General features: G+C 38.0%; 2 protein-coding genes across 3 annotated transcripts in view; both read left to right on the top strand.

Annotated features, from left to right (window-relative positions):
• The window catches only part of LOC116289145 (tetratricopeptide repeat protein 37), a 40,140-nt gene that overhangs the window by 6,689 nt on the left and 7,279 nt on the right, over positions 1-26,172 (top strand). Inside the window, exons 1-38 of one of the 2 annotated variants that reach the window (XM_031696019.2) lie at positions 129-221; positions 2,088-2,231; positions 2,744-2,838; positions 3,161-3,236; positions 3,722-3,817; positions 4,254-4,283; positions 4,460-4,567; positions 4,825-4,966; positions 5,529-5,663; positions 5,876-5,977; positions 6,811-6,874; positions 7,221-7,293; positions 7,372-7,461; positions 9,753-9,809; positions 10,033-10,079; positions 10,512-10,638; positions 11,490-11,569; positions 12,183-12,282; positions 12,710-12,834; positions 13,100-13,135; positions 19,046-19,130; positions 19,212-19,243; positions 19,580-19,680; positions 19,946-20,048; positions 20,303-20,395; positions 21,206-21,292; positions 21,444-21,528; positions 21,797-21,844; positions 21,962-22,040; positions 22,555-22,616; positions 22,943-22,999; positions 23,094-23,162; positions 23,279-23,353; positions 23,762-23,918; positions 24,184-24,277; positions 24,926-25,009; positions 25,584-25,711; positions 26,001-26,124. In XM_031696019.2, the coding sequence (XP_031551879.2) occupies positions 132-221; positions 2,088-2,231; positions 2,744-2,838; positions 3,161-3,236; positions 3,722-3,817; positions 4,254-4,283; positions 4,460-4,567; positions 4,825-4,966; positions 5,529-5,663; positions 5,876-5,977; positions 6,811-6,874; positions 7,221-7,293; positions 7,372-7,461; positions 9,753-9,809; positions 10,033-10,079; positions 10,512-10,638; positions 11,490-11,569; positions 12,183-12,282; positions 12,710-12,834; positions 13,100-13,135; positions 19,046-19,130; positions 19,212-19,243; positions 19,580-19,680; positions 19,946-20,048; positions 20,303-20,395; positions 21,206-21,292; positions 21,444-21,528; positions 21,797-21,844; positions 21,962-22,040; positions 22,555-22,616; positions 22,943-22,999; positions 23,094-23,162; positions 23,279-23,353; positions 23,762-23,918; positions 24,184-24,277; positions 24,926-25,009; positions 25,584-25,711; positions 26,001-26,124 (3,380 nt within the window). In that variant the 5' untranslated portion in view covers positions 129-131. Of the gene's footprint in view, positions 1-128; positions 222-2,087; positions 2,232-2,743; positions 2,839-3,160; positions 3,237-3,721; positions 3,818-4,253; positions 4,284-4,459; positions 4,568-4,824; positions 4,967-5,528; positions 5,664-5,875; positions 5,978-6,810; positions 6,875-7,220; positions 7,294-7,371; positions 7,462-9,752; positions 9,810-10,032; positions 10,080-10,511; positions 10,639-11,489; positions 11,570-12,182; positions 12,283-12,709; positions 12,835-13,099; positions 13,136-19,045; positions 19,131-19,211; positions 19,244-19,579; positions 19,681-19,945; positions 20,049-20,302; positions 20,396-21,205; positions 21,293-21,443; positions 21,529-21,796; positions 21,845-21,961; positions 22,041-22,554; positions 22,617-22,942; positions 23,000-23,093; positions 23,163-23,278; positions 23,354-23,761; positions 23,919-24,183; positions 24,278-24,925; positions 25,010-25,583; positions 25,712-26,000; positions 26,125-26,172 lie in introns of those variants that run through there. The other variant, XM_031696017.2, reaches the window with a different exon arrangement.
• LOC148910140 (uncharacterized) lies at positions 13,509-16,841 on the top strand. The gene has a single exon (XM_089032671.1). The coding sequence runs from the start codon at positions 13,980-13,982 to the stop codon at positions 16,389-16,391; it is 2,412 nt and encodes an 803-aa protein (XP_088888797.1). The 5' UTR covers positions 13,509-13,979; the 3' UTR covers positions 16,392-16,841.

The raw sequence follows: 26,172 nt of genomic DNA, 5'->3' as shown, positions 1-26,172 counted from the left end.
TCGTGTTAAATAAGAGGACATACCACGCTCAACCATCGTAAATTTGTTAAATTTAATTTTACGCAGCGCCGCGCCTGCGTCACTTCTGGTACCTGATGGTATAATGTATCACCAATTGCAAATTATTCAAAATGGCTTCCAAAGAAGTCAAAAGTTTGCTAAAAAATGCTCGTGATTCAATACGAAATAAAGAGTACAAAGAGGCTCTAAAACACTGCAAGGTAAATTGAAAGTGCAAGTAATACATATAATGCTGTATTAAGAGTTCTTAAATAAGCTATTCACAGAAGTATAATATGTTTTTATAATATCGTTTTAAGGTGACTGCCTACTTTAGGAAATTGATTTAAGCTTTCTTTAAAACTTCGATTTTCCGAATTGAAATTTAATGCTGATTCCAAATCTGGGAAAAAAAATAGGGTGTCCCGAGCTCGTTTTTAAGATAATCAGCATTTGATGGAAGCCTACGCACGAGCTTTTGGAGTAAAAATTGCGCCACCGGAAGTGATTAGAAAAAAATTAATATGAATAAGATAATAGTTATTTGCAGACTATTAGCCTGCGTCACAGACTATATGATTGCATGAATGAAGGCTAGTCAATCATTCTACAATAATACATGGATATTTTCGACAAAAAGACAGAGAGATACATTGATTTGTCATATTTTGTAGTTTCGGTGCTCTTAAAAAATCTCATAAAGTCGAAGAAAAATCCCTACAAAAATCTATTTTTTCACGTGTTCCTGATTTAAACTTTTCCTAAAATGTTGATATAACCTAGATTTTTAGGAGTTTTTTTGAATGAGCTATCAAAAAATATAGAGTCTCGTGCAAAATTTGAGGGTTTTGCCCTGTTGAAGCTCAAAACGCGTATGGTTCTTCAATAAAATCTTGTAGATTTTTCAGCGGTTTTTGAGCGCGCGCTCATCGTGGGCTCAATTCGAACGTTCAAAAGTAGGCAGCCACCTTAAAACTCGTAGTAAGCTTATTAAAAAAATAGGCAGTACACCTCAATTGCGTTGAAGTATACATTTTATATCTTCTTGAAGCTCAATACTTCAAGGAGGCAGTACATCAAATTTGTTAAGTTTATGCCTTATCTGTTATTATTGCTTTTATTATTATTTGGCTAAAGTTGTATATATTTTTATTTATTTTACAAATAATCATATAGCGAATAGCTAGCGATGCTTCCTGTTTACTAACAATTTAACCATAATGATATTATGATATCAATATGCCAACCATTATCACAAAAGCTCTTTCAAAGCTCCTTTGTGTCACCAGCCAATCAATCTCTAGTTTGCACATAAATAACTAAGGTTTACGGCTCACTTGAACAGGGGCTGCAGAAGAGGTGGAGCTGGGGGCTGTGCCCCTGCCCCACACTTTACCCCCTTTCCAATACTAGTCTCTTATAATTTCCAAACTTAGCCCCACCCACTTTTTCGGGTGTTTAGCTAATGTATATGGCTTCATTTCTTCTTACCATATTATTTTTATATACCCACATGATAATAGAAAACTGTGTGCACTGATTGGTTGATAACTTCGGACTACAGTATTGTTAATCACCTTAGGAGAATTTAGGATTGAGCATGTCCATTTGTCGATGTGGCACTGTTTTCAAAATATGAAATAAATATACATCATAGAAATAAAAAATATACCTATCTAATTTCTTTCAAATAATTACCTGTGTAATGATACTAAAACAATAATTTGGCTCAGGCTCAGTGATTATGGTGAAAATTTACCTTTCCACTCGAAGATTTTAACGGCTCAGTAAAACTTTGATGCCTTTGTATTCTATAGTAACTAGTGCCAAATTATATGTAGATCAAGTATTATTTTGGATGTTTATTTAATTTAATTTTTCCTTCCTTCCTTCCTACCTTCCTTACCATATTCATTCATAAATTCATTCATTCATTCATTCCTTCCTTTCCTTATTCATTCATAAATTCATTCATTCATTCATTCCTTCCTTTCCTTATTCCTTCCTTCCTTCCTTCCTTCCTTCCTCCCTTTATTAATTGATTGATTGATTGATTGATTGATTGATTGATTGATTTTTTATGATAGGCAGTATTGAAGGTTGATAAAACCAACTACAATGCCTTGGTTTTCATTGGTGTGTGTGCTAAAGAGATGGATCAGCCAGACCAGGCACAGGCTGCATACAAACGAGCCATTGAATCTGATCAAGACCAGATTCTTGCTTGGCAGGTAGGCTCTGACTAAACTTTATTCTTCATACATACTGTATACACTTCACCAACATATGATCATCACTTCAATGACATTCACCTGAGAGTTAGATGACAATCCAGGTCTTAAAATGTCAGTGGATCAGTCGCTGGTCATGATCACAAGCCAAATTAGTTTTCGCTTGGACATACCTCATTTCTGGCTTAACGTTATTGGTCAAAATGATCTGCAAGGCAAATATTTGGTTGGTCAGGTCCCAGTTCTGGTGGGACATTGTCCGATGCCCAGCTGTTATTTTAAGCTCTGCAATTGGCTGAGTGTTAAGAAATCATCAGCCAAATCATCAGAAACAGTTCTGACTGGTTTAGAGATGCAGTACTTTGTGTAGCCATAATTAATTGGATGGGGCCAATAAAACTCCCTCTAGAATCTGCTATAGTTCCAGCTACAGCTATTCAACAACTTGTCTGTATTTTTATCATTATTGTTATTAGTTTTATTATTTATTTATTTAATTATTATTCAAAAAGGGTCTTGCCTCACTGTATGAAAAGGAGACAGGAAACCCAGGATTTCAAGAAGAACTGCCAGGGATTTATAGAAAACTTATGAAGCTGTATGAAAGGTTTGTCGTCCCTAAAATAATTTAAATTAATACTACTCTAAGAAAGAAAAGTAGAGTTTATGAAATGTGTTTTTATCACTCGGTAAAGATCTATATGTTAAGTGTATGCTACATCGAGTGTATAAGCAGATTGAAAAATCTGCCTCAGTTCTGCCTCTGGTTCGAGTCCCGTGAGAACCCAACTGAGGCAGATTTTTTAATCTGCTTATACACTCAATGTAGCATACACTTAACATATAAAAGTAGAGTTGTCTTTAAAATAGAAATTCAATGATAGCTAGTATAAAATTATTGAATACTTTCTTGGCTGTGGCTGTTATAGATCTGACATGGGAAAGTGGAAAGAAGTCAATTTGAAGCTAACAAATTCGTGTCAGAAACAAGGAAAAATTGTGGAGGTAATTGATTTAATTATTCAATAACAATTTTTGGATTCATCTGTAAAAAAAATAATAAAAAAACAAAAAACAAAACAAAACAAAACAAAACAGAAAAAAAGCATATGTTTGCTATACAAATTTTTTCTTCAGTCTCAAATATTTCTTTGTTCCTTCATTCATTCATCATCAGTTTACTTTCAGGACTCCATCTAAGCTAGCCTTGCTAAACTGAAAGTTCCTATATAACTAATATTGACTTTAAAAATAATAAAGAAAAAAAGAAAACAAATTCATTTCAGTCTCTGTTCCATAGTTTATTTCTTTCTTTCTTCCTCCTTCTCTTTCCTTTTTTTTTTCTTTCTTCTTCCATTTCTTTTTTCACCTTTCTTTGTTTCGACTTGACCCCCTTTTTTATTTGTCCAACCATTTTCGATTCAACTTTTTTCTTTTCATTTTCAATTTAAAGTTTTTGAAAGATTTCCCCCTTCCCTGTATTGTTTTAGGCTACTGAAGCAATTGAACAACTGATACAGTTATCTGAGGACACACAAGAAAAATATGACTTGAATTTAAAGATGGTAGCTTTACTAGAAGGACAGGTAGGAAATGCTTTATTTTTATTTTTCCAGTTGGGTATCCTATTAGAAATAGTGTGTTCTGATTGGCTTTTGGAGGAGGCAGTATTTATATACCTCTGACCACAGTGATAGACCAGTGATAGTCATTTCATGATCGTCATAAATAAATAGTTCACTTTAGCTTGAATGTAATGTTTTTCTATTTCAAACCACGTGCAGTATGTGTGTCGATCATTTCTTGGTTGCACACGAGAGACACTTGAATATGGATAAAACTCAAACGAAGAATGTTATTCTCAAGAATGACACATGGTCTGAAATAGGAAAGCATTAAGTCTAATATTGACCACAGGTTTTAAATTATACAGTACATTGCCAAAGTAGTAGTAGTTATGACAGTATGTTTTTTTTAAACACAAGGTATTTGATTAATTCGTACTTAATTTTATTTGGGTAGGAATCAAAAGATGTCGCAATCTTGTCCAAGGTATGTAAAAAATATCATTAGACCACATGCAGCTGCACAATAGTATACAAATTATGTTTTTAATGTTAATTATGATTATTCCTAGCTACTTCAAAATTAACAAAATTAATTTTCTAAATTTGTATGTCGAAATACTGACAATAATAACTTGTTTTTGTGTGCACTTCTCTGGTTAGTTGGTGTCTGTGCTTCAAACTTTGGTACGTGGGGAGTGGTCATCGGCAAGTGAAAATGATGGCATAGCAAACTATACCAAAGATATCAAGACATTAATCACAATACAGGTATAATATTGTTCTTAGTTAAAAGTAAGGTTGTTAAATAATGTATGTAGAGCCTTGAGAAAAACCCTTGACTGAAATCCTGTTCATATGGTTTAATTTTTAGCAGAAATCGGCTGACAACTGCTATGAGAAAGAAAATCTTTCTGGGGGGTGGGAGGGGGGGGGGGGGGGGGGGAGGGTGTTTAAGATGTATGTGGGTGGGGAGAAAATGTTACCCTTTTTTCACTAATGGTTTGTATGATTATCTGTTTTCATAGGAGACCAAAACTGGTGAAGATAGAGAAGGAGACAGACGGCTTATTCTAGAAGAGTGTAGGAAATGGAGCAATGCATACCCAAATGCTACATACCCACTAGAAGTCAGGGGTAAAATTTATTTGGAGGATTCAATATCTGATAGTAAGTATATTTGGAGTTTTACTTTGAATTATCAGAAAGGAGTTATTTCCAGTCCTGTATAGCAGTTTGATCAAGTTTTGAAATAATAAGAAAAGGTTGATCATCTAGCTAGAGTTTAAGTGAACATTTTACATTTTACAAATGACTAAGCTATTGTATAAATGGTAGTTTAAGCCAGATAATTTTGCTTATTTACTGGAGTATTCTCTGATCCTAGACCAATGAAACCTGTGCCTGTCCCATCCATATCCTTTCCTATTCCATCTTTCCATCCCAGTCTGTCATGTCCCATTTCAATCCATCTATTTCTTATCTTGTCGAGTCATTTCTTGATGTCTTATCCTATCCCACTCCATCTGTCCCACTCTTTGTGTCCTATCTCATCTCATCTTATGCAATCTGTTCCCATTACAATTCATTCCCATGATGGTTTTAATTCATTAATATTATTTCTGGTCCTTTTCCATCCACAAATGCTTGCATTACTGCCTTCTTGCTTTTTGCAATCCACTCACATTATTTTGATGCTTACTTGTGTTTTGCAAAAAAATTGATTCATCAGCTAGTGCTCAGGTCCCTGATGTATATCAAACACTCTGCCATCTGGATCCGAGTTCTGCTGTTGGAAAAATAGGCCTTGGATGGAGTTTGCTGAACAAAAATGATTTCATTGATGCACGAGCATTGCTAGAACAGGGTACGATCAATACATATTTGATGATGTTTATTTTTTCATATAATAATAAAAATATTGTTTTATTTTTTGTATATATGAAATTGCAATTATTATTCCTTAGGCCAGTAAAACAAATGACCCGATCGTTTTAGATACATGCACTCTTATCTAAAACAGTATTTCAACCAATCGGAGCTAGTAGGCTAAACATGCATAACTGACTATGTTCACAGGTTTGCAGTCCTACCCAAACTGTCCAGTTGGCTGGCTGTGCCTAGTTAAAGTACAACTTGCTCTTCATGACTATAGAACTGCTGAAAAAAGTGCCAGCAAAGGTCAGTATGAGTAGCTAATCCAAGATTATTTCAGGGGGGTTGGCGTTACCTTACAAAGCCAGCAGTTTCTTCTCACATATTAATTAGATTTTACATTTTTGAAAAGCACAGGTGACAGAGTGCTTTTGTTTCATCCAATCATGTGACCAGGTATATGTGATGTTTGATATGTATGACATCGCAAACAACAGCATTATGCTGCTGTAAATAGAACTTTCACATGGATTGCCAAGTATAGTTTCTGGAGTGATTGATATGAGTCATGCAATAATGACACAATGTTGGTGCAATGATTACTATATCATACACCTAATTGCAAAAACGTAGTCGGGTTCGAGAAGGTCATATCATGGAAGCTAAGACCGAAAAGGATTTTGGGTACTCCGAAATGTGTATTATATTTGCATATAGACATGTAAAAATGCACAGTAGTGCAAAGTCGGTCAACCTAGATTAACAACATGCAAAAGCTATGATGCATAAAATGTGAACAGGAAGGAAAAACTGCAATACATATGAAATTAGCATAATTGTTTGTCTTCCCATGCTCCCCTTCAGTCTTAGCTCTTTATTATAGATATGACCTTTTTTTGAACGCTACAACGATTTTTCAATTAGGTGTATAAGCTACACACATCTGATTAAAAAAACAGTCAATATTTGGAATGGACCAGCTTAGTCCCTGAAACCCTAGGACATTAAGTGACCAGTGTCAGAAGTGGGATACAAACCCATGCCTCCATTGGGAACATTACAGTTTCTGACACTACCCGGCCAACAGTTGACCAATCTTTTGCTCTTTTATAAAATATTTGAGTTGCAATTTCTTACAGGGATAAAATATATTGGCTCAGTTGGTGAAGAAATACAAAGGAACCGCCTGAATAGACTTTTAAGGTAAATAAAAATATTGTAAATTAGGGTAAAAGGGAAATAAAACATGCTCTATGTCTGTCTGTTTGTCTGTCTGCCTGTCTGTCTGTCTGTCTGTCTGTCTGACTGTCTTGGATATCAATGATGTCTGAGGTCACCTCTACTTGGCATCACAAGTGAATAAAGTTTGTTAGGTCTCTCCTAGCCTTAAATTGATTCCAGGGCTTTTCCATGTTCTGTGAAAAACCTAATGTCAAGCCAAATTCAATGTGTGAATAGTTAGTCATGCCATGACTTAAATCAGTCCAGAGGTTGTTTTTGGGTATTGATAAAATAAATCTGATTCAATAAATCTTTGACTTTGCTGCAGATTGAAGCAAGCTGATGCTCTATGTAACCAAGGCTCTTCAAAAGCTGCACAAGCAAAAACAATCTTAGAAGAGGTAAAAACAGTCCTTTAGCTCAATTTCTGAGAGAATTTAGAAACTTTGTATCTTAGATTATTTTTGGGCTTTTTTCAGATTTTACTGGCTAATGAGGAAGATCTAGAGGTGCTTACTAGCCTTGGAGAGACAATGCTGGTACTGGGAGATACCAAACAAGCTACAGAGGTGATCATGAGTTTCTCTAGGATTAAAAGGCAAATAAAGGGAAAGTGATGGTGGTGATGATGCAATGATGGTGGTGGTGATGATCAATGGTGATGATGATGATGATGATGATAAAATGGGCATAAATGTTGTGGTTTTCATAATATGATGAAGGTGTTAAGTTAGTGCTGGTGATGATGTTGATAATGATGATATGTTGTTGTTGATCATGATCGTGATACATGTATGATGATGATGATGATGCATTTAGTATGATCATGATGGTGATGATGATTAGAACAAACTATTACAATATACCTTTAAAGTGCCTATAACCTTTATAGGATTATGATCAATTTTGATTTTCTGTGTGCTGGAGATGAATAAACAAAAAATTTTTTTTTCGATTGACTAAATATTCTCGGAGATATAACGCCCTAAAGTACGCAGTTTTGCCACGCCCCATCAATTTGGACGGGATTGCGAGGTCTGGTACCTAGTTGGCGTCGAATGACGTCACAACAAGAACAACTCGGCTTAAAAAAAAGTAAAACAAAGTAAAACAAAGTAGAGCTTGGCTGTTCCTTTCAGTGTTTTTACCTCTTTTGGTCGCTGTATTTGCCTCTTTGTATCTTTGAAATTAACCAGTTGTCAAAGAAAGGCTGTGAGATGGAATCCATTAATAATGCTGATGAATACTTTGATTCAAGCGACGAGAATGAGAGTATTTACGACCTCGAGGACGAAGAATTAGACGAAGCCGTTCATGGATATCCCGAACAGGAATATTCTGACGAAGAAGTTTATGACACTTGGGTTATATCCTGTCAAATAGTTCCATGCTAGTTTCTTTCATTGTTTATAGCTGGCCCCAGTTTTATAGTTACTTAAAAATAGGACTTACTGAATCAACACCGATCCTCCAAAAAAAAAAAAAAAACCTCAAGAAGTGTTTTGTAAATTTGGGTTATAAAGTTTGACTTTATTATCATTCTATGTTGTAGATATTACGAAAGATGCATGCAATAATAAAACTAGTCAATATTTTGCTCAATAATACCTTTTACTGACACAATTTAGGTACAACAAATAAAGTATATGTTATGTTTAAATAAAGAAAACTTTTCCCTTCAACTAGCCACCAAATGTTGTATTAGATTAAAATTATTGTTGTTGTTCGACCACTTCTCGCACCGGCAACTCAACTTTTTTCGGTGAAGACACGGAGGCAATTGCATCTTTTAAAACCATTGGAAAATAGATAATTTAAACAGTTTGAAAAATAAAATCAGGGAATTAGAACTATCGAACAAGTAAACATTCCTGGAGATTTGACCAGCGACACTTTTCGGCGATTACGATCCGACAGTTTGGTTTGCTCTTCATGTTTGCAGACATAAATCCTTGGGATGCCAACAGTCCCAGCCTCATCTTTAACTAACTGAGGACGATTTTACGAGACAAAATCAAATCTCTGATTATAATTCTCTGGTAGGAAGTGTGTAGAAAATATGACGGAGGTAGCCGAGGGGTTGAAATTTGCTTGCTTTCTCTTCACAAAATCAATCCATCTTTGCTTCTGGGCGATTGTCGTTATGAAATGGGATCTTATGCAAGTATATACCTTTCGTAAAATCTGGGGTGTTTGAGCACCCAGCAACAACACATCTAGTCGGCATTTTCTCATATTCTGACCGAAGAACTAGTAAGAATCTTTGCTTATCAAAACATTCGTTCTTGTTGTGACGTCACCACTCAGCGAGACTCTGCTCGGTCCCAGTTTGCCTTTATCCCGTCCAAATTGATGGGGCGTGGCAAAACTGCGTACTTTAGGGCCTTATATCTCCGAGAATATTTAGTCAATCGAAAAAACTTTTTTTTGTTTATTCATCTCCAGCACACAGAAGATCAAAATTGATCATAATCCTATGAAGGTTATAGGCACTTTAAATATGGCCAAGGAAGCCTTATGATTAAATATGATAATTTGAAAAAAAGGATACCCTTAAATATGGTTGAGGATACCCTTGAATATGGTCAAGGATACTCTTAAATGTGGTCATTTAGAAAAAGGATACAGAAAAAAGGATACTCTTAAATAAGGTCATTTGATAAAGGATACCCTTAAATATGGTCATTTAAAAAAAGGATACTCTTAAATATGGTCAAGGATACTCTTGAATATGTTCAAGGATACCCTTAAATATTGTCATTTGAAAAAAGGATACCCTTAAATATGGTCATTTATATTGAAAAAAGGATACCTTTTGAATGATATGTGCTAACTGAATCTTTTATTGTCATTCATTTAGTACTGTAACAAAGCATTGAACATTAACAAATCATGCCACACAAGTGTAGCATTGCAGGTAATCTTCTTCTGTTACAAAATTTGTACTTTTCGGCATTTGGAAAATCTCAGCAAGGTTTTAATGGAAGACGCCCAACAAGTTTAAGAAAGTGTCACATTTAGCCCATTGGAAGCTTGTGAGATAAAATTATTTTATGCCAATTTTTGTTTCATAGAAATTCTGAAGATGTTTCTTCACAACTTTAGTTTCTGATCAATATGCTTGATTCACTTAATTACAGGGCAAGATAAGTTTGGCAGACAAACTATTTGATGACGCAGAACTCAGGTACACCAAAATTGCTGTTCTAGTTTGCTTTGTCTGTTTCCTTTCTTTTTAAACAAAAAGACAAACCAATCCCCCTTTTTTAACTTCTACGACTCTGTTTTACCTTAATTTATGAATTTATTTTCCTATTCCATGAGAATGACACATTTTCACAGGTTTTAGGGAAGGTACACTCTTTATCGGGGGAGATGCATGGGGGGGGGGGGGGGGGGGGAGGGATGATTAGTAGCTCTTCCCATTTCACTCAGTACGAAATTAATGACCCTACTCTTTATTCAACAAGAAACTTGCTTTCATCAAAAAGGTTCGACCCTTCACAAAAGTTCAAATTTTCACTGATGATTCTCCTCTGTGAGCTCCAGCTCTCCTCCCCCCAAATAAATAACGTACATTCCCTTAAAAAATTTCCCTAAAATTAATTGTATGTGGCAGATTTCTAGAGGCCATAGAATTATGTCCAGACTGTGCTCATTATTACTTCTTGTTGGGTAAACTGTACTGGGAGATGAATGGTGATATTCGCAACAATAAAGACAAATGTTTGAACCAGTTCCTCAAGGTACGTTCAGTGTTCTCAGCATTGTTGCGGTTTCTCACATTGCTTTTGCTGCTGTTGTTACTCAGTTGCTGTGAGTGCTGCTGCTGCTGCTGTTGTTGTTGCTGCTGTTGTTGCTGCTGCTGCTTTTGCTGATGCTGTTGCTGTTGTTGTTGCTGCTGTTGTTGTTGCTGCTGTTGTTGCTGCTGCTGCTGTTGCTGCTGCTGCTGTTGCTGCTGCTGCTGTTGCTGCTGCTGCTGTTGCTGCTGCTGCTGTTGCTGCTGCTGCTGTTGCTGCTGCTGCTGTTGCTGCTGCTGCTGTTGCTGCTGCTGCTGTTGCTGCTGCTGCTGTTGCTGCTTGCTGCTGTTGCTGCTGTGCTGCTGTTGCTGCTGTTGCTGCTGCTGCTGTTGCTGCTGCTGCTGTTGCTGCTGCTTGCTGCTGTTGCTGCTGCTGCTGTTGCTGCTGCTGTTGCTGCTGTTGCTGCTGCTGCTGTTGCTGCTGCTGCTGTTGCTGCTGTTGCTGCTGCTGCTGTTGCTGCTGCTGCTGTTGCTGCTGCTGCTGTTGCTGCTGCTGCTGTTGTTGTTGCTGCTGATGCTGTTGTTGTTGCTGCTGCAATTGCTGTTGTTGCTGCTGTTGCTGCTGCTGCTGTTGTTGCTGCTGCTATTGCTGTTGTTGTTGCTGCTGCTGCTGTTGTTGCTGCTGCTGCTATTGCTGTTGTTGCTGCTCTGCTGTTGTTGTTGCTCAGCTGCTGTTGTTTCTACTGCTGCTGTTGTTGCTGCTATTGCTCCTACTTTTGAAACTGTTGTCACTGTTGATGACGATGGGATTGTTTTTCGAAGTTCTACTTATTTTCAAATATTTCATTTTTTCCACAGGCAGCTAAACTGGATGCTTATCACTCCCCAACATTTTTATATCTTGGTCATTATTATCACGAAGTGCAGAAAGACCTAAGGTTTGTACAAAAGCATCATCAAGTCATGTTACCCTAATTTTATCAAATATAGTGTAATAATTTCAATCCCTGATTCTATCCAAATAGACCTCTTTACCTTGGGCTTACAGTAATGTTTTGTCCATTTCAGACAATGTGAGCATCATATTGATTTTTCAAGGTTGTCACAAAAGAATTGCAAAAGCATTTGGAAAAAACGTTTTGGAGTTCGTTTTGTTTATAGAATGCGTGATTTCTGCTGAAACATGCAAAATCCTGGTTTTGTTTATTGCATGAATGGCTGGAACATTAGAGGATTAAAGGGTCATCAGTAAAAAAAATGAACTTTTGTTTTGGAGATCGTTTTGTTTATAGAATGTTTGATTTCTTCAGAAACATGCAAACTCCTGGTTTTGTTTATTGCATAAATGGCTGGAGGGTTAAAGGGTCATCCGTAAAAAATCGAACTTTTGTTGAGCGTCAAACCTGTTTATTTAATGAAAGCTGTTTCCTTGTTGACTTAATAGAAGGGTCATGAATTTCTTACTGAGTGAAAGTGGAGGGATGCGAATCCTCCAGTCCCCCTCCTATAAAAAACGTACTTTCACTCAAGTTTCTTCACATCTTCTTGCAGCAAAGCATGTCGGTGCTACCAGAAAGCATATGATCTTGAACCGCAATGTGATGAAGCCGGTAGTCACCTTGGAGATATGCTCACTGAACTTGGTAGAGAGGTACAGTTCATGGACCTATCTAATAATGTGAACTCTCACACTCTTTTGGAATAATGTCTCTCTGGCTCACATACCTTGTTTTCAGAATCCTGTAACTCTGAAACAACCTCTGGGCTAATCAAAGTCAGGGCATAGCTAACACACAGGTAGAACCCTGAAACGACCTTTGGGCTAATCAAAGTCAGGGCATGGCCCAGTCACAGATTGAACCCTGAAACAGCCTAGATTGGGCTGATCTAAGTCAGGGCATGGCTAAGATGTAGAAATGTTTGCGGAGGGAGGAAAATCGGAGAAAACGGGGAAAACCTTGAACAAGGGGAATACACAACGAACTCTATCAAACCTAACACAGCAAGCCATTGCAGCGCACTGATTAATATGTACACTGTAGGTTTTTGAAATTAATTACAAGATTTAATTGTTTTAGGCTGAAGCTCTACAGTTATTTACCAATGTTACCAATAATGCTCCGGCGGGGGAAGCCAAATGGGCCTGGATCCGACTAGGATTGTATCATCTTAAACATGACAAGAACAACGAAGCTATTAATTGGTACATGACGTTTTTTATGGTTATGGTGACGATGATGATGATGATAACAGTTGTTGATGATGGTTATGATGATGATGATGATGATGATAGCAATTGCTGATGTTGATTATGGTGATGATGTTGATGATGATAGCAGTTGCTGATGATGATTATGGTGATGATGATACTCAATGTTAGTGTCGTAGCCTACAGGGCTTTATTCTCTGGCCATTATTCTTTCTTTTGTTATTGGTTTCTCGGTTCTAACACTTTTGTGTGTTCACAGTTTTCAGAGTTCTTTACGAGCTGATCCCAAGGACTCGTAAGTAAAGTAAATCCTAATAATAATTAATGTAATGAGAGTACACTTGAGCATGTAGTTTTAATGTTTTTAATGATGATGAAAGATATGATGTTGAGGTGAGGCATGAAAGATAATGAAGAGGAGGGTATCATTATGATAGCGCTGCTTCTGTTGATGTAGTTGATGGTGATGATGATGATGAGGATAATGGGGATGATGCTAATGGTAGTTGTGATGCTGTTGATAATAATAATAATAACAACAACAACAACAACAACAATAATAATAATAATGATAATAACAATGATAATAGTAATAACAATAATAATAATGATAAAGCCTTTATTTCTTGAGGGTAATACTAAATAGTACAAAGGTGCAGTACTATTCTTGGCTTTCACGTGACGTCACTGACCTATTTCGACCTATCCAAATATGGGCGTCCGCCATCTTTGTGCTCCTCCGAGTGTGAAATGTTGTGATAATAGTAGGCCATTTTTATAGTGTTTAGAGTTTTAGCTCGCTTCAGAGCCAAATAACGTCTCAAAACTTTGGAAAATGGCTGTGCCAGTGCTCTCGAAATATGGATCAGGTCTTGAAAGTCATGTAAAGGAACGTTATTTGAAGAAGATCGAGGCAGTAGGCGTTGATCCAGTCACCATACCAAGTGAGCAGTTTGATCCTGAATGTTTTGTTTAGTTACTTGGTTTTGCAGACGAGCTATTATACGAACGATCAGTTTAAAAATTACAAGAGTTTGGAAGCATATAATCAAGTGGTGTCTGGATTTGTGGCTTCAGTAAGAGGACGAATTATCTCAAGCAAGCATGTGGTCGTGGCGAAAGTTCGCCATTCCCAACGCATGAATGACCCTCTGGCCGATATTTGGATCATTGCCGGCAAGGATGGTACGATTTTTTCTGCTCATTGTTTGGGTTGTAAAGCAGGCCTAGCAGAATCTTGTTCGCATGTTGCCAGCGTCTTATTTTACATCGAATGTTGGACAAGAATCAACGGGAAATTAGCCTGTACCCAAGTTAAGTGCACGTGGCTTCTTCCCACGTATGTCAACCAAGTATCTTACGCAAGGGTCAAGGACATAGATTTCTCTTCTGCGAAAAAACTCAAAGAGATTCTAGACAGTAACATTGATAAATTGAATGATGAAAATTTAGGACAGTCTCGTAAAAATCAAGCTGGACCTGGACGAGACCCGAACCCTTCAGCCCAAGTTTCAGCAGCGGAAAAGGAGGAATTTTACACAAAACTCTACAACTGCCAAACAAAAGCTGCTTTGTTAAGTTTAATCGACCCCTTCGCTGACCATTTTATTTCCAAAAGTCGGAATGTTCCAGTTTTATGTGATCTTTACGAGCCTTGTAATTTAGATCTAGATTATCTAGAACTGTTGCGAAAGTGCTTAGATGTCAAGCTGAACATTTCAGACGAGGAGATAAAAGCGGTTGAGCAAGACACAAGAGATCAAGCTAAGGGCCCAGGTTTTTTTAGACATCGTGCTGGCAGAATTGGAGCCTCTGTATGTGGTGCTGCCTACAACACCAACCTAGCTCAGCCCTCCCAGTCACTGATCCAATCTATCTGCTACCCCCACTTGTACAAGCTGGATAACAAGGCCATTCGACATGGCATCAAGTACGAACAGTATGCCATTAATGCATATGAAAGCTTAATGAAAACAAAGCATATTAACTTTGAACTTAAGAGATGTGGTTTGTTCATCAACAGGGAATTTCCTTTCATCCATGCAACCCCAGACTTTTTAGTTTCTTGCAATTGCTGCGGATTGGGATGTGGAGAGGTGAAATGTCCCATTTCCATCCCCAACTGTGACTTTAAGCAGTATGTTCTACAAAAAAACTCTTGTCTTGAGGTGGTAAATGGCCTAATGAAGCTAAAGAAGAGCCACAATTATTACTTACAGGTTCAACAACAGTTGTTTACTCTGCCAGAAAGAAAATATGCTGACTTTGTTGTTTGTGCTGTGGATTCAGATGGAAATGCACACATTGTGTGTGAGAGAATTTACCCAGACCCCCACCACTTCAAAACTGTCGTGAAAAAGCTTGAAGCATTTTGGAGGATTGGCATACTCCCTGAGATCTTGGGACGGTGGTACACAAGAAAGTGCAATGTTATCATTAAAGTTCCAGGTGATCAAGCAGTCTGCTTTTGTAGAGGACAGTGCAGTGATGAGATGGTCTCCTGCAGTAATGCTGACTGTCCTTATGGCCAATTTCACATAGAATGTTTGGCTGTAGGTGGGAAGTCCATACCTAAAAGATGGTATTGTCCTCACTGCAGCAGGCTGCCACAGTTTAAGAGAGGAATTGGGGCTTCAAAAGCCAAGCCGAAACCATCTACTGTCAACCAAGCTGCAATGCAATGCAATGCTATTTGTGTTTGTAATGCAAAGGCACTCATAAGTGATAAACTGGTCGAGTGCCACAATGCCAACTGTACAAATGGTCATTTTTTTCATCTTAGCTGTTTGGGATTGAAAAGAATGCCAAAGAATCACCAGTCAACGTGGGTGTGTGGTGCCTGTAAAGCTAAAGAAAACAAATCATCCACACCTACCACTTCTACTTCTTCAAAGACAACCTCTGCCAAGCCAAGCAATTCACCATCACCAGAAACTTCAGAATCACAAACAGATGATTGTAATAGTGACAGTGAAGACGATATTGAAATCACACAGGTTACAACCGGTGTTGTTGACAAGTATAGTGCCCTTGCAACACTAAACAATGCTGATTATGACCTCATCAGTGATCCTGCTGGATGGCTTAATGGTGATATAATTCAAGCTACCCAAGTATTATTGCAGAATGTAAACCAGTCAATTGAGGGATTTCAGCGCCCAACCCTAGGAAGAGTAAGGAACTTTGATGTAGTTTCGGGAGAATTTATTCAGATTTTGCATACAGGGACTGATCACTGGGTATGTATTAGCAGTATAGGATGCTTACCTGGTGTTGTAAATCTTTATGATAGTCTCTACCATCATGCAATTAGCCAGGAAATAGAGGAGCAAGCAAATGACTTAATAGGTGGAAGACTAGTTAATTTAGAATTTGTACCAGTTCAGCAACAAAGTAATGGTAGCGACTGCGGAGCTTTTTCAGTTGCTTTTGCTATGTGTTTGGCTTTTGGTACTAACCCCAGTCATGTAACTTTTGATGTTGCTAAAATGCGTCCCCATTTATTAGCTTCCCTTAAAGGTGGACAAATAAGCATGTTTCCAACTTTTTAATTCATTCTTTAGCAAAGAAAATTATTAGTGATAAGTAATAGTCAGTAATATGACATAAATATTATAATAAATAATTTTTAATAAATAACCAAAAGCAAAAAGCTGATAATCAAAATAAATACTTCATTTAAGCGATTTAAATCAGACATCTTTTCATTGGAACTCAGTGAATAAAATGTAAAAATGTTTGTGTCTGAACTGTCCAGCATTATCAGCTTCTTACTTTAGGCTCAGTCAAAACAGATTAATTCTGCTTTGAGAAATACACCAACATATTAAAATCTTTTCTTTCGAGATTCAATCTACATCTCTTATTATGAAATCTAGTGACAATATTAAAATAAGCAGGAACCCATGTTCAGGGAAATGGTGTATCAGGGAAGAAACAGTAACATGACAATGAGTCATACATAGAGCAATATTTCTAGCAATAAAATTAATTAATAAACATTTCAGTTGCTATTGAATATTATTAGACCTCTGTTTACCTTTGGCATAATATTTTTCAATTTCTCTCTGGCTAAAAAATTGTTAGTTGAATCAAAATCAGTATTCATGTGTTAGCCACAGTTATCTTCATAGCACATAATCTCAGATGAAAAATTAGGCCATAGGTAAAGAGTTATTTTTACTTTCTTTTTCCTTCATGCCCTTTTTCATATCAAAATTTAATTTTTAAGATTGTTTGTCCCCTCCATATTTGGACTTGTTGAAGAACGTGAATAAAATTGTTGCTTTATTTCTAGTGAAATAGTAATTGTGATTTTAGTGTTTTGTGCCTGTCGCAATGTAATAATGATTTCTCCTGGTATAATGTTATTATAGAAAAAACTTTAAACATTGTTACCACCCCTGCTTTTTATGAAAAATGTACTACTCAAATGGCACTATGGAAGGACAAAAATTAACAAGTGCAGAGCAAACCCTTAAAATGCGGTCAATGATTGGTACCTGGAATTCAGGTGACCCATTCTGGTTGCTGCTTACAAAGTTTGTGGGCAGTGTTCCTTCCAGAATAGTGTATTTTCGCCGCAGTAGACCAATCACTCTTTCGACGTGTATCCTAACACTGGCTATCCCCCTTGAATGTTCAACGTCAATGGGATCTAACTGGGCTTTCCCTTTGGTAAATGCTGGAATTACCAGTTTTCCATGCTTTAAACCAATACTTTCTGTGATGGTAAATCCCCGATCAGCCATGACTGTATCCCCTGGGGTCAACTTATCTAAGAATCCACAATTCTCAGTTAAATATTTATCTGAGGTGCGGCCACCCCAAGCTTCAGAAACAAAGCAAATTGTACCTTGGGGAGTGATACCAATAAGGATCTTTATGGTGTTGTGGCGCTTATAAGATGAGAACGTTTGAGCTCTGGCCATAAGATTTGTTGGTTTTTCAATAAAAACTTCAAAGCAATCGATTATGACAGTTACTTTGCGCCTAAATGTATATTGAAAGCACATTGGCATAGTTTTCCACAACTGTTCCCTTTCAGGCCAAATGGATAAAGCAGGACAACCTAGAATCCATTGCCAATATCCAAGAGGTAAATATTCTTGATACACTTGACAGGGACACCACGAAACGATACGCTAGGTCTTGAAAGGGAACGTTTAGTCTCAGCTTCATCAGTACCAGCACAAATTCTTGAAATCTATTAAGAACTGTAGATTTCCGTTGAACATGTGGCGCGACATGCTCAAACACCACCGTCAGGACTTCATAGGAAGGTAGTCCTGTGTAAAATCGAACTTTATCAGCTGTATCGAAGAATTCTCTGTCCGGAGCTTGATATGCAGATTTTAAAAACATGTATTCAAATTCATCTGTCTGTGTGTCAGCGTTCTGTGAACCTTCAAAATAAGTTAAGTCTAAGTCCATCTGTGTTGACTCGTCCTTGAAAGTCACTACGGGTGTCTGGGTGCTCTTGTCGAGTATTTCTTCACGCTCATCATTCGCACTGCTGCAAGAAGGCTCAATATTAAAACATGAATTACTCTGTGTTTCGGTAGAAAACTCGGTGTCTTGGACAGCACTCCCAATTTGATTCAAGTCCTTCTTTTTCCTCTCGACTCCAAGTTGCTGATGTTCTATGATTCGCTTCCTGCGCTCTCTTGCCCTTTCAGCTCGTTCTGTCTTAGCTTTCGCTGCTTCCTTCAGATCTTCTTCCTGACTTTCCTTTTTTCCAAGGTTAATAGGTGGAACCCAATCAATATTGTATCTGTCCCAGACTTTTGCAGGCTTTCCAGAGACAAAGTGAAGACCACAAACACGTTCGGTTTCAAGAACCCTCTTCGCGTCAGTATCGCCTCGACTGATGGCCGAAATCCAAAGCCTTCTCCGCTCTCGTGTCATCTCTTCGTGCTCTTCGCCTTGATTCGATATCACTTTAGGTATTGAAGAAAAGGAAACTTTTTTCTTACCGCTCTTTGAACCTCAACCAACTACGATACAATGCACCATGTTCAGTGAAAAGTTCACACATATCTCTCTGTCGCGTCTGTTTGTTTACTATCGAGGGGCACAAAGATGGCGGATAGCAACCGTTGTCAAGACCGGTGTCACGTGGGTGAAAGCCAAGAATTAAACTCGTAGCCCTCCTAAGATGATGATGATAATGATGAATACACTGATGATGCTTTGACTATCACAGGCATTGTTGGGAGTGTCTAGGAGAGGCTTACATGAGTCGAGGAAGCCATACTGCTGCACTCAAGTCCTTCGCACGAGCTTCTGAGGCAAGTAGTGTTAGTTCACTTCAAAAACCTCTATTAAAATGTCAGTACTAATCTTGTCTTTGTCATTTGACTTTTTTGTAGCTGGATTCATCGTCTGTTTATAGTCTTTACCAGTGAGTATTTATGAATACGATTCTTTCCTTCCCTTTCTCTTCTCTTTCTGTTAGTACAGGAACGTAACAAGATCTTGGTCATACGGAGGGCAATGTACCATATTCTTCCAATACACACTATCTTGTATGCGTTTCATCGCGTTTTTTGCCACTCCCCCTTGCCACACTTGTGTTAGTCCATCATCTGCTCCCCCTCTCCTCCTACCCCTATATTGCCCCTCTACCTCACTCAACGCCCCTCCCAACCCCTTCACCTGAAAAAAATACATCCATACATTGAAGTTTTCACATCAAAAGGTTTTTTAAAGCGTTTTTTATTTTTATTTTTGCCAATAGAATTGCAACTATAAAGCAACTGTTGTGTGTTTACGACGAAGCGATCAAAGAGTACCAGATGATATTGGATCAACAGCCTGGATATGTGCCTGCCTTGAAAGGTATAAGGTTCTATTGGCAACAATAAACAATGGGTGATGGAATATTCTTGAAACTGTTTCTTCCTGATCTTGGTAACAAAATTTTACAATTTGGGCCTTGTACTAAGAGGTCTTTTGAGGCTACCCCCGTAAACTGAAGGGTTGTGTAAAAATGAACTCCAGATCATAAATGGAAAGAGCATCTTGTGATTAGGAAGAAGACCAAGTTTCCCATATTTCTTTTATTCATTTATTTTTCTTTAGTTTAATGATTATTTTCCCATAGGATTTGGTGAGACCCATCTGTGTCTTGCTCGTGAATCACTGGCTCAGGATTTCAACAAACGTGCTGTAGATCACGTGACTCAGGGACTAACGGCACTGTCAAGGTATGTTTTTGAAGACGTTTGCGCATTTGTTACGGTCATGGTGCAGAAATATGAATATGTGCTTCAATCCAATCATAGCGTGCATCTAATCAGTGTGACTGCACATGGCACTGCACGTCCAATGCATTTTTCACAATCATGCTTTAGCCAAAATGTGCAAAATGTGGAAGTCACGTTAATTTTGGGTCAATAATTTTATTTCCTTTCATTGTTTTTAATCAGGATTTTAACTTGATGTTTGTTGATATTCTAAGGGCGGTGGAATCAAGACCTAATATGTCATGTTTATGGAAGTTGATTGGTGATTGTTGTACTGTCATTAACCCTCTACCAGACTGTATTATCAGGTATTGTACATATTGATATTCTGTAGTGTCCCTAAACAGCTGTCTGTCTCTCCACTAAAAGGTGTTAAATTTTCACTTGATGTTACATTCAGTCTTGACAGCATTGCTGTTGTTGCTTTTGTTTTTGTTATTGCTGCTGTTCCTGACGTTGTTGTTGTTATTGTTGTTACTGCTGTTGTTGTAGCTGCTGTTGTTGTTGTTGTAGCTGTTGTTGTTGCTGATGTTGTTGATGCTGCTGTTGTTGTTGTTGCTGCTGTTGCTGCTGTTGTTGTTGCTGCTGTTGCTGTTGTTGCTGCTGTTGCTGTTGTTGCTGCTGTTGTTCCTGCTGTTGTTGTAGCGGTTGTTTTTTTGTTGCTGCTGTTGTTGTTTTTGTTGTTGCTGCTGTTGTTGCTGCTGTTGTTGCTGCTGTTGTTGCTGCTGTTGTTGCTGCTGTTGTTGCTGCTGTTGTTGCTGCTGTTGTTGCTGCTGTTGTTGCTGCTGTTGTTGCTGCTGTTGTTGCTGCTGTTGTTGCTGCTGTTGTTGCTGCTGTTGTTGCTGCTGTTGTTGCTGCTGTTGTTGTAGCTGTTGTTTTTGTTGTTGCTGCTGTTGTTGTTCTTGTTGCTGCTGTTGTTGTAGCTGCTACTGTTTTGTTGTTAGTGATGTTGTCGCTATTGTTGTCGTTATTGCTTTGAGAGAGAAGAACCACTGTGGATTGTACTAGGCAAAACAAACGAACGAATTCCAGTCCTTGGAAACACACACACAAAAAATTACCAGGCAATAAGTTTGATAAGCTACTTAATGTTTTCCATTGATTTTCGTTATTTTCAGCATAAAATTACCTGAAAATCTAAACACGTTTTTAACAGAAGAATGCGAGGTTGTTGGTAAAAGACAGCTTCTTTCTCTTGCTACAAGGTCAGTCATTTTAGAAAAAACACATAAATAGCAATCTATGATGTTCAAGCTACTTTAGTAGAACACATGATATTTTCCTGCCATGTTGTAGCTTTGGCAAATATTTTGTACAAAATAAATATGGTGTCAATGTCGACATGTTTTGTTACAGTGCGTATACAAAGGCATTGAAGTCCCAACCTAAGTGCTACAGCTTATGGAATGATCTTGGGTACAGCTACTTCTTACAAGCCAAGGTAACTGAGGGATCGAACTGGGGCTGACCAACCTGACTGATTGACTCGCTAACTCGCCGACTGTCCCATCGACCCACTAACTCATCGACCTCACTGACTGACCAGCTAACCGACTAACTAACCAACTAACTGACTAACAAGCTAACTTAATAACTGACTTACTGACTATCCCACCAAACGACCACCAAACGACCAACCCGTCAAACGACTGACTGACTGAATGACTGATATTCATTTATCCAAGTGTTTTATCATTTTTTCCCTGCAGATAGAAGAAGGGGACCAATGTAAGAAGTTAGCAGAAAGATCAGTTCAAGTAAGAAAGGGAAAAAAATTACTTACTAAAGCATTAATTTTCCCCAATTTTAGTAAACGTTTCATCGCTTTAGAATTATTTTTTTTCTTTTTAAAGAAAAATATCTTATTTCTCAAGGTTCTGAAGAAAGGACTGACTCTACAGCGAACCAATCACAAGCTATGGAACACATTAGGAGTTGTTTGTGCCTCAAATCGTAAGTCTGAGGATATCTTGCTTTACTCATAATAGTCCAACCACCGGTGGTAATAGACTGCTTTACCTAGGCTTTAGAGAGTTCAAGATTCTCGTTTACGGCAAACGTGAATCGTCAGTTGACCATTAAAAATTCTTTAAAATTAGTGAAAAGGAATCGCAAAAATCTCTAAGTAGTAGATAAACAAAAGAATACTTGTCTTTGTCGAGAAGGTTTGCTAAAGGTAAAGTGAAATTTAGGAAAACGATGAAAACGTGGTCACGTTTGCCGTTTGCGGGAAGGAAAAACGGGAATCTTAATCTGCCTATTATGTTTTCTCATTTCTTTGTGTAATGGCTCACAGCTCACAGATCACAGCTCACATTTCACAATTCGTTTAGGATTCCAGATTTCAGATCTTCGACAGATATTGTCCTGGAATCCTAAATGAATTGAAAGATGTGAGCTGTGCCATTGAAATTTGTTTTGGAAATAGGTACATTTATAGTTTTTGTTTTTGATTTTGTTTTTTCAGTTGTAAACGATCCGGAGCTCAGCCAACATTCATTCATAATGTCAAGCAAGACTGAAACAATCGTAAGCCATCAAGTAGAAAGTCATTATGCTTGATTAAGAGATCAAAACGATCCTACACTGCACCCTTCCCAGTTCAGAATGATTTTCCAAGAGTAATAGAAGTTTTTTTTTTTTTTTTGCAATAAAAGCCTTCATATATTCAACCTTCCAAAATCAGGGCATGGCTAACTCACAGATAGGGATGGAATTGGATTGGTGTTGTAGAGGAAGGAAAACTAGTGAACCCGGAGAAAATCCTCAAATCAAGGGCTCCAAAGACCTAACAAACTCTACTCACATGTGATTTTGTGTTAAGCCATATTAATTATGGTGTTAAAATATTTCAGAATCCAGTCGCTTGGACGAATCTTGGTGTTCTTTATCTCAAGCACAACAAAGTAGAGGTACCATTGCTTTTTTCCCCCATTTAGTACTTGATTCAAAACAACTCAAAACTATTGTTTATGTTATGCATTAACAATACTTTTTATTACACAGCCGGCACATGAAGCATTCAAAAAGGCTCAAGCACTTGATCCATCATATACCGAGGCATGGGTTGGCCAGGTAAGTGAGAGCAATCTTGTCCTTCAAATGAGGCTGTCTCTTTTAAGAAATATGGAAAGGGAGGGGGTGGGGGAGTCTATAGATCTCCGATTTATTGTTTATTTTTATTATTATAGGCTTCAATAGCTGAGATTATTGGTAGCGAAGAGGCTACTGATTTGTTTAGACACACCTTGGAACTAGGATCACATGTAAGTAATAAGGATTGTTCTTTACTGGGTGTGTGCCTATGCTCATGGGTGTAGTCATAGTATTGTGTGTTATCTTCCAGGTAGAGGGTAGCATAGGGTATGCTCACTGGGTGTGTCCCTATGCTCATGGGTGTGGTCATAGTATTGTGTGTTATCTTCCAGGTAGAGGGTAGCATAGGGTATGCTCACTGGGTGTGTCCCTATGCTCATGGGTGTGGTGATGGTATTGTGTCTTATCTTTCAGGTAGAGGGTAGCATAGGATATGCTCACTGGGTGTGTCCCTATGCTCATGGGTGTGGTCATGGTATTGTGTGTTATCTTTCAGGTAGAGGGTAGCATAGGATATGCTCACTGGGTGTGTCCCTATGTTAATGGGTGTGGTCATGGTATTGCGTGTTATCTTCCAGGTAGAGGGTAGCATAGGGTATGCTCACTGGATATGTACGCACCTGACTTCAGGGAAAGTCCCCCAGGGTCACAGCCCTGTACCCAGCCTGTCTCATTTACCGGAGGAGTACAGACGAGCTGTGACGCAGTCTTCCGTTTCCATGACAAAATACACAGGTGAAGAATTATTAATGTCTAAATACGTTTTCCTATATGTTCGTAAAAAAGACGGTATCCTGTTTTTTGTTGTTGTTGTTGTTGTTGTTGTTGTTGTTGTTGTTGTCATCGTTGTCACGACAAAAATCCTCCAAAGCCCACTAAGCATTGTCTCCCTTCTCCCCCTCCCCAACCCAAGCCTCGTTCCTAAAAGGGCATGCATAACTCATTCTTTATACTTATTTTTACCTCACATTCGTTAATTCAAAGTTCTTTTATCGCTCAGATCGTATCCGTAGCACGGCCTGTGCGTACAACATGCATGGACTTTTACTGGAGCATCAGTGTCTCTATGTGCAGGCTGCTCAAGCCTTTGCGAGGTGAGAAAGGACATGTATTACTTTCTTATTCCTATGAACGTATAGAAATAATAATATACCAGAAATAGATTGTATGAACGTATGGGAATAAGAATGGACCTGAATTAGATTGGATGAACGTAAAGGAATAAGAATGGACCTGAATTAGATTGGATGAACGTATAGGAATAAGAATGGACCTGAATTAGTATGCATGAACGTATAGGAATAAGAGTGGACCTGAATTAGATTGAATGAACGTATAGGAATAAGAGTGGACCTGAATTAGATTGGATGAACGTATAGGAATAAGAATGGACCTGAATTAGATTGGATGAACGTATAGGAATAAAAATGGACCTGAATTAGATTGCATGAACGTATAGGAATAAGAATGGACCTGAATTAGATTGCATGAACGTATAGGAATAAGAATGGACCTGAATTAGATTAGATGAACGTATAGGAATAAGAATGGACCTGAATTAGATTAGATGAACGTATAGGAATAAGTATGGACCTGAAATGGATTGGATGAACGTATAGAATAAGAATATACCTCAAATGAATTAGATGAACGTATGGGAATGAGAATAAACCTGAAATGGATTGGATAAAGGTATATATACTAGGTATAAATGATTAATTTTTCTACTTATGATTGTTTAGTGCTGTGCAGTTATTATTAAAGGAAAGCGACGCTAGACAAGATCTTCTGAATATGGTATATATCAACCACGCTAGAGTTTTGTGGTAGGTAAATTAACTATTGGATTCAGTATAATATTTCAAGTTTCCCTTGTTTTCTTAATATGTACTTATTGACTGAGTCGTGGGAGGACCGTACTGGAAAATATTTGGCTCGAGGTCATGCCGTACAAATGACCGAGAGCCAAATATTTTACCGTACGGCCCGACCTAACTCAGTCAAAAAGCATTTTATCATATTACCCTAAATAAAAAAGATATTTTAAAAGTTGCAAATTATGTCAATACGGTCGCAGGTTTCAAGCAGGGTCGTACGCATCCGTACGGCCCTGCTCACGCCATTTTCCCGAAGGTTTTTTTCAAGAGCGCGCGCCCAAGCAGATACGGGTCATATGATAAATTTCATTATTATACAGACACGTGAGGGTTTTTTTTTTCCTATTTTAAACCACGTGTCATTCCCTTGAAAATTATTTTTTTGCTTCACGCCCGCTAACGCAGAGAATTTTATTCTCAAGGGAGTGATACTTGATCTGAGACAGGATGACATTTCTTCCCATTCAATCGAGTCTCGGCCAATAAAATCACGTTGTTAACCTATATGATAACATTTTGTTAGTTCACTTGGTCGTTATGACGATGCAATCGAAACATACCAGAAGGTTACACCGCTGGACAACTTCCATGTGATCTGTGGGCTCGCCCTTGCGTTTTACATGGCGTGTAAACTACCAGAGAGCTATCGAGGTTAGTTTGATTCCCGTTCTTTAAAAAACTCTCTGCTACATATCATTATAATTTGTTCGGTCCAGCAATTAAACACTCGACATTGCATCTCACTGACTTAAACCTCGCCTTTCCTCGGGCACCAGCGAAGGGACATTCATAAAAAAACGTTTTGTTTGACTTGCGAATAAAAGTTTCTTCCTTCTTTCTTCCTTTCTTTCTTTCTTCCTTTATTCCTTCTATCGTCCGTCCGTCCGTCCGTCCGTCCGTCCGTTCATTACTGATTCATTTGTGTATTTGTGTCCTCCAGCCTATGACCAAGCACTACAGCTTGCTCCATCAGACGCCGACAAATCTTGTGTGTTAACCGCAATGGGGATGCTGGGATATGCCCTGAATGACATAGATGGTGCGAAGGCGATGTTGTTTAAGAGGTAAGATAAAGCATCAATACACAGCACGCTCGTGCTTCTTTTATTTCT

This window comes from Actinia tenebrosa, unplaced genomic scaffold (assembly GCF_029948245.1).
Source record: "Actinia tenebrosa isolate PJP-AT-01 unplaced genomic scaffold, QUT_ActTen_1.0 PGA_scaffold1__47_contigs__length_23844297, whole genome shotgun sequence".
Lineage (NCBI taxonomy): Eukaryota > Metazoa > Cnidaria > Anthozoa > Actiniaria > Actiniidae > Actinia > Actinia tenebrosa.
Note: the sequence above shows the minus strand (reverse complement) of the source record. Positions and strands in the feature narration are given on the sequence as shown.

Bases quoted from the DNA above. Each gene is read 5' to 3' on its own strand.
- LOC148910140 (XM_089032671.1), top strand. From the start codon at position 13,980: ATGAATGACCCTCTGGCCGATATTTGGATCATTGCCGGCAAGGATGGT.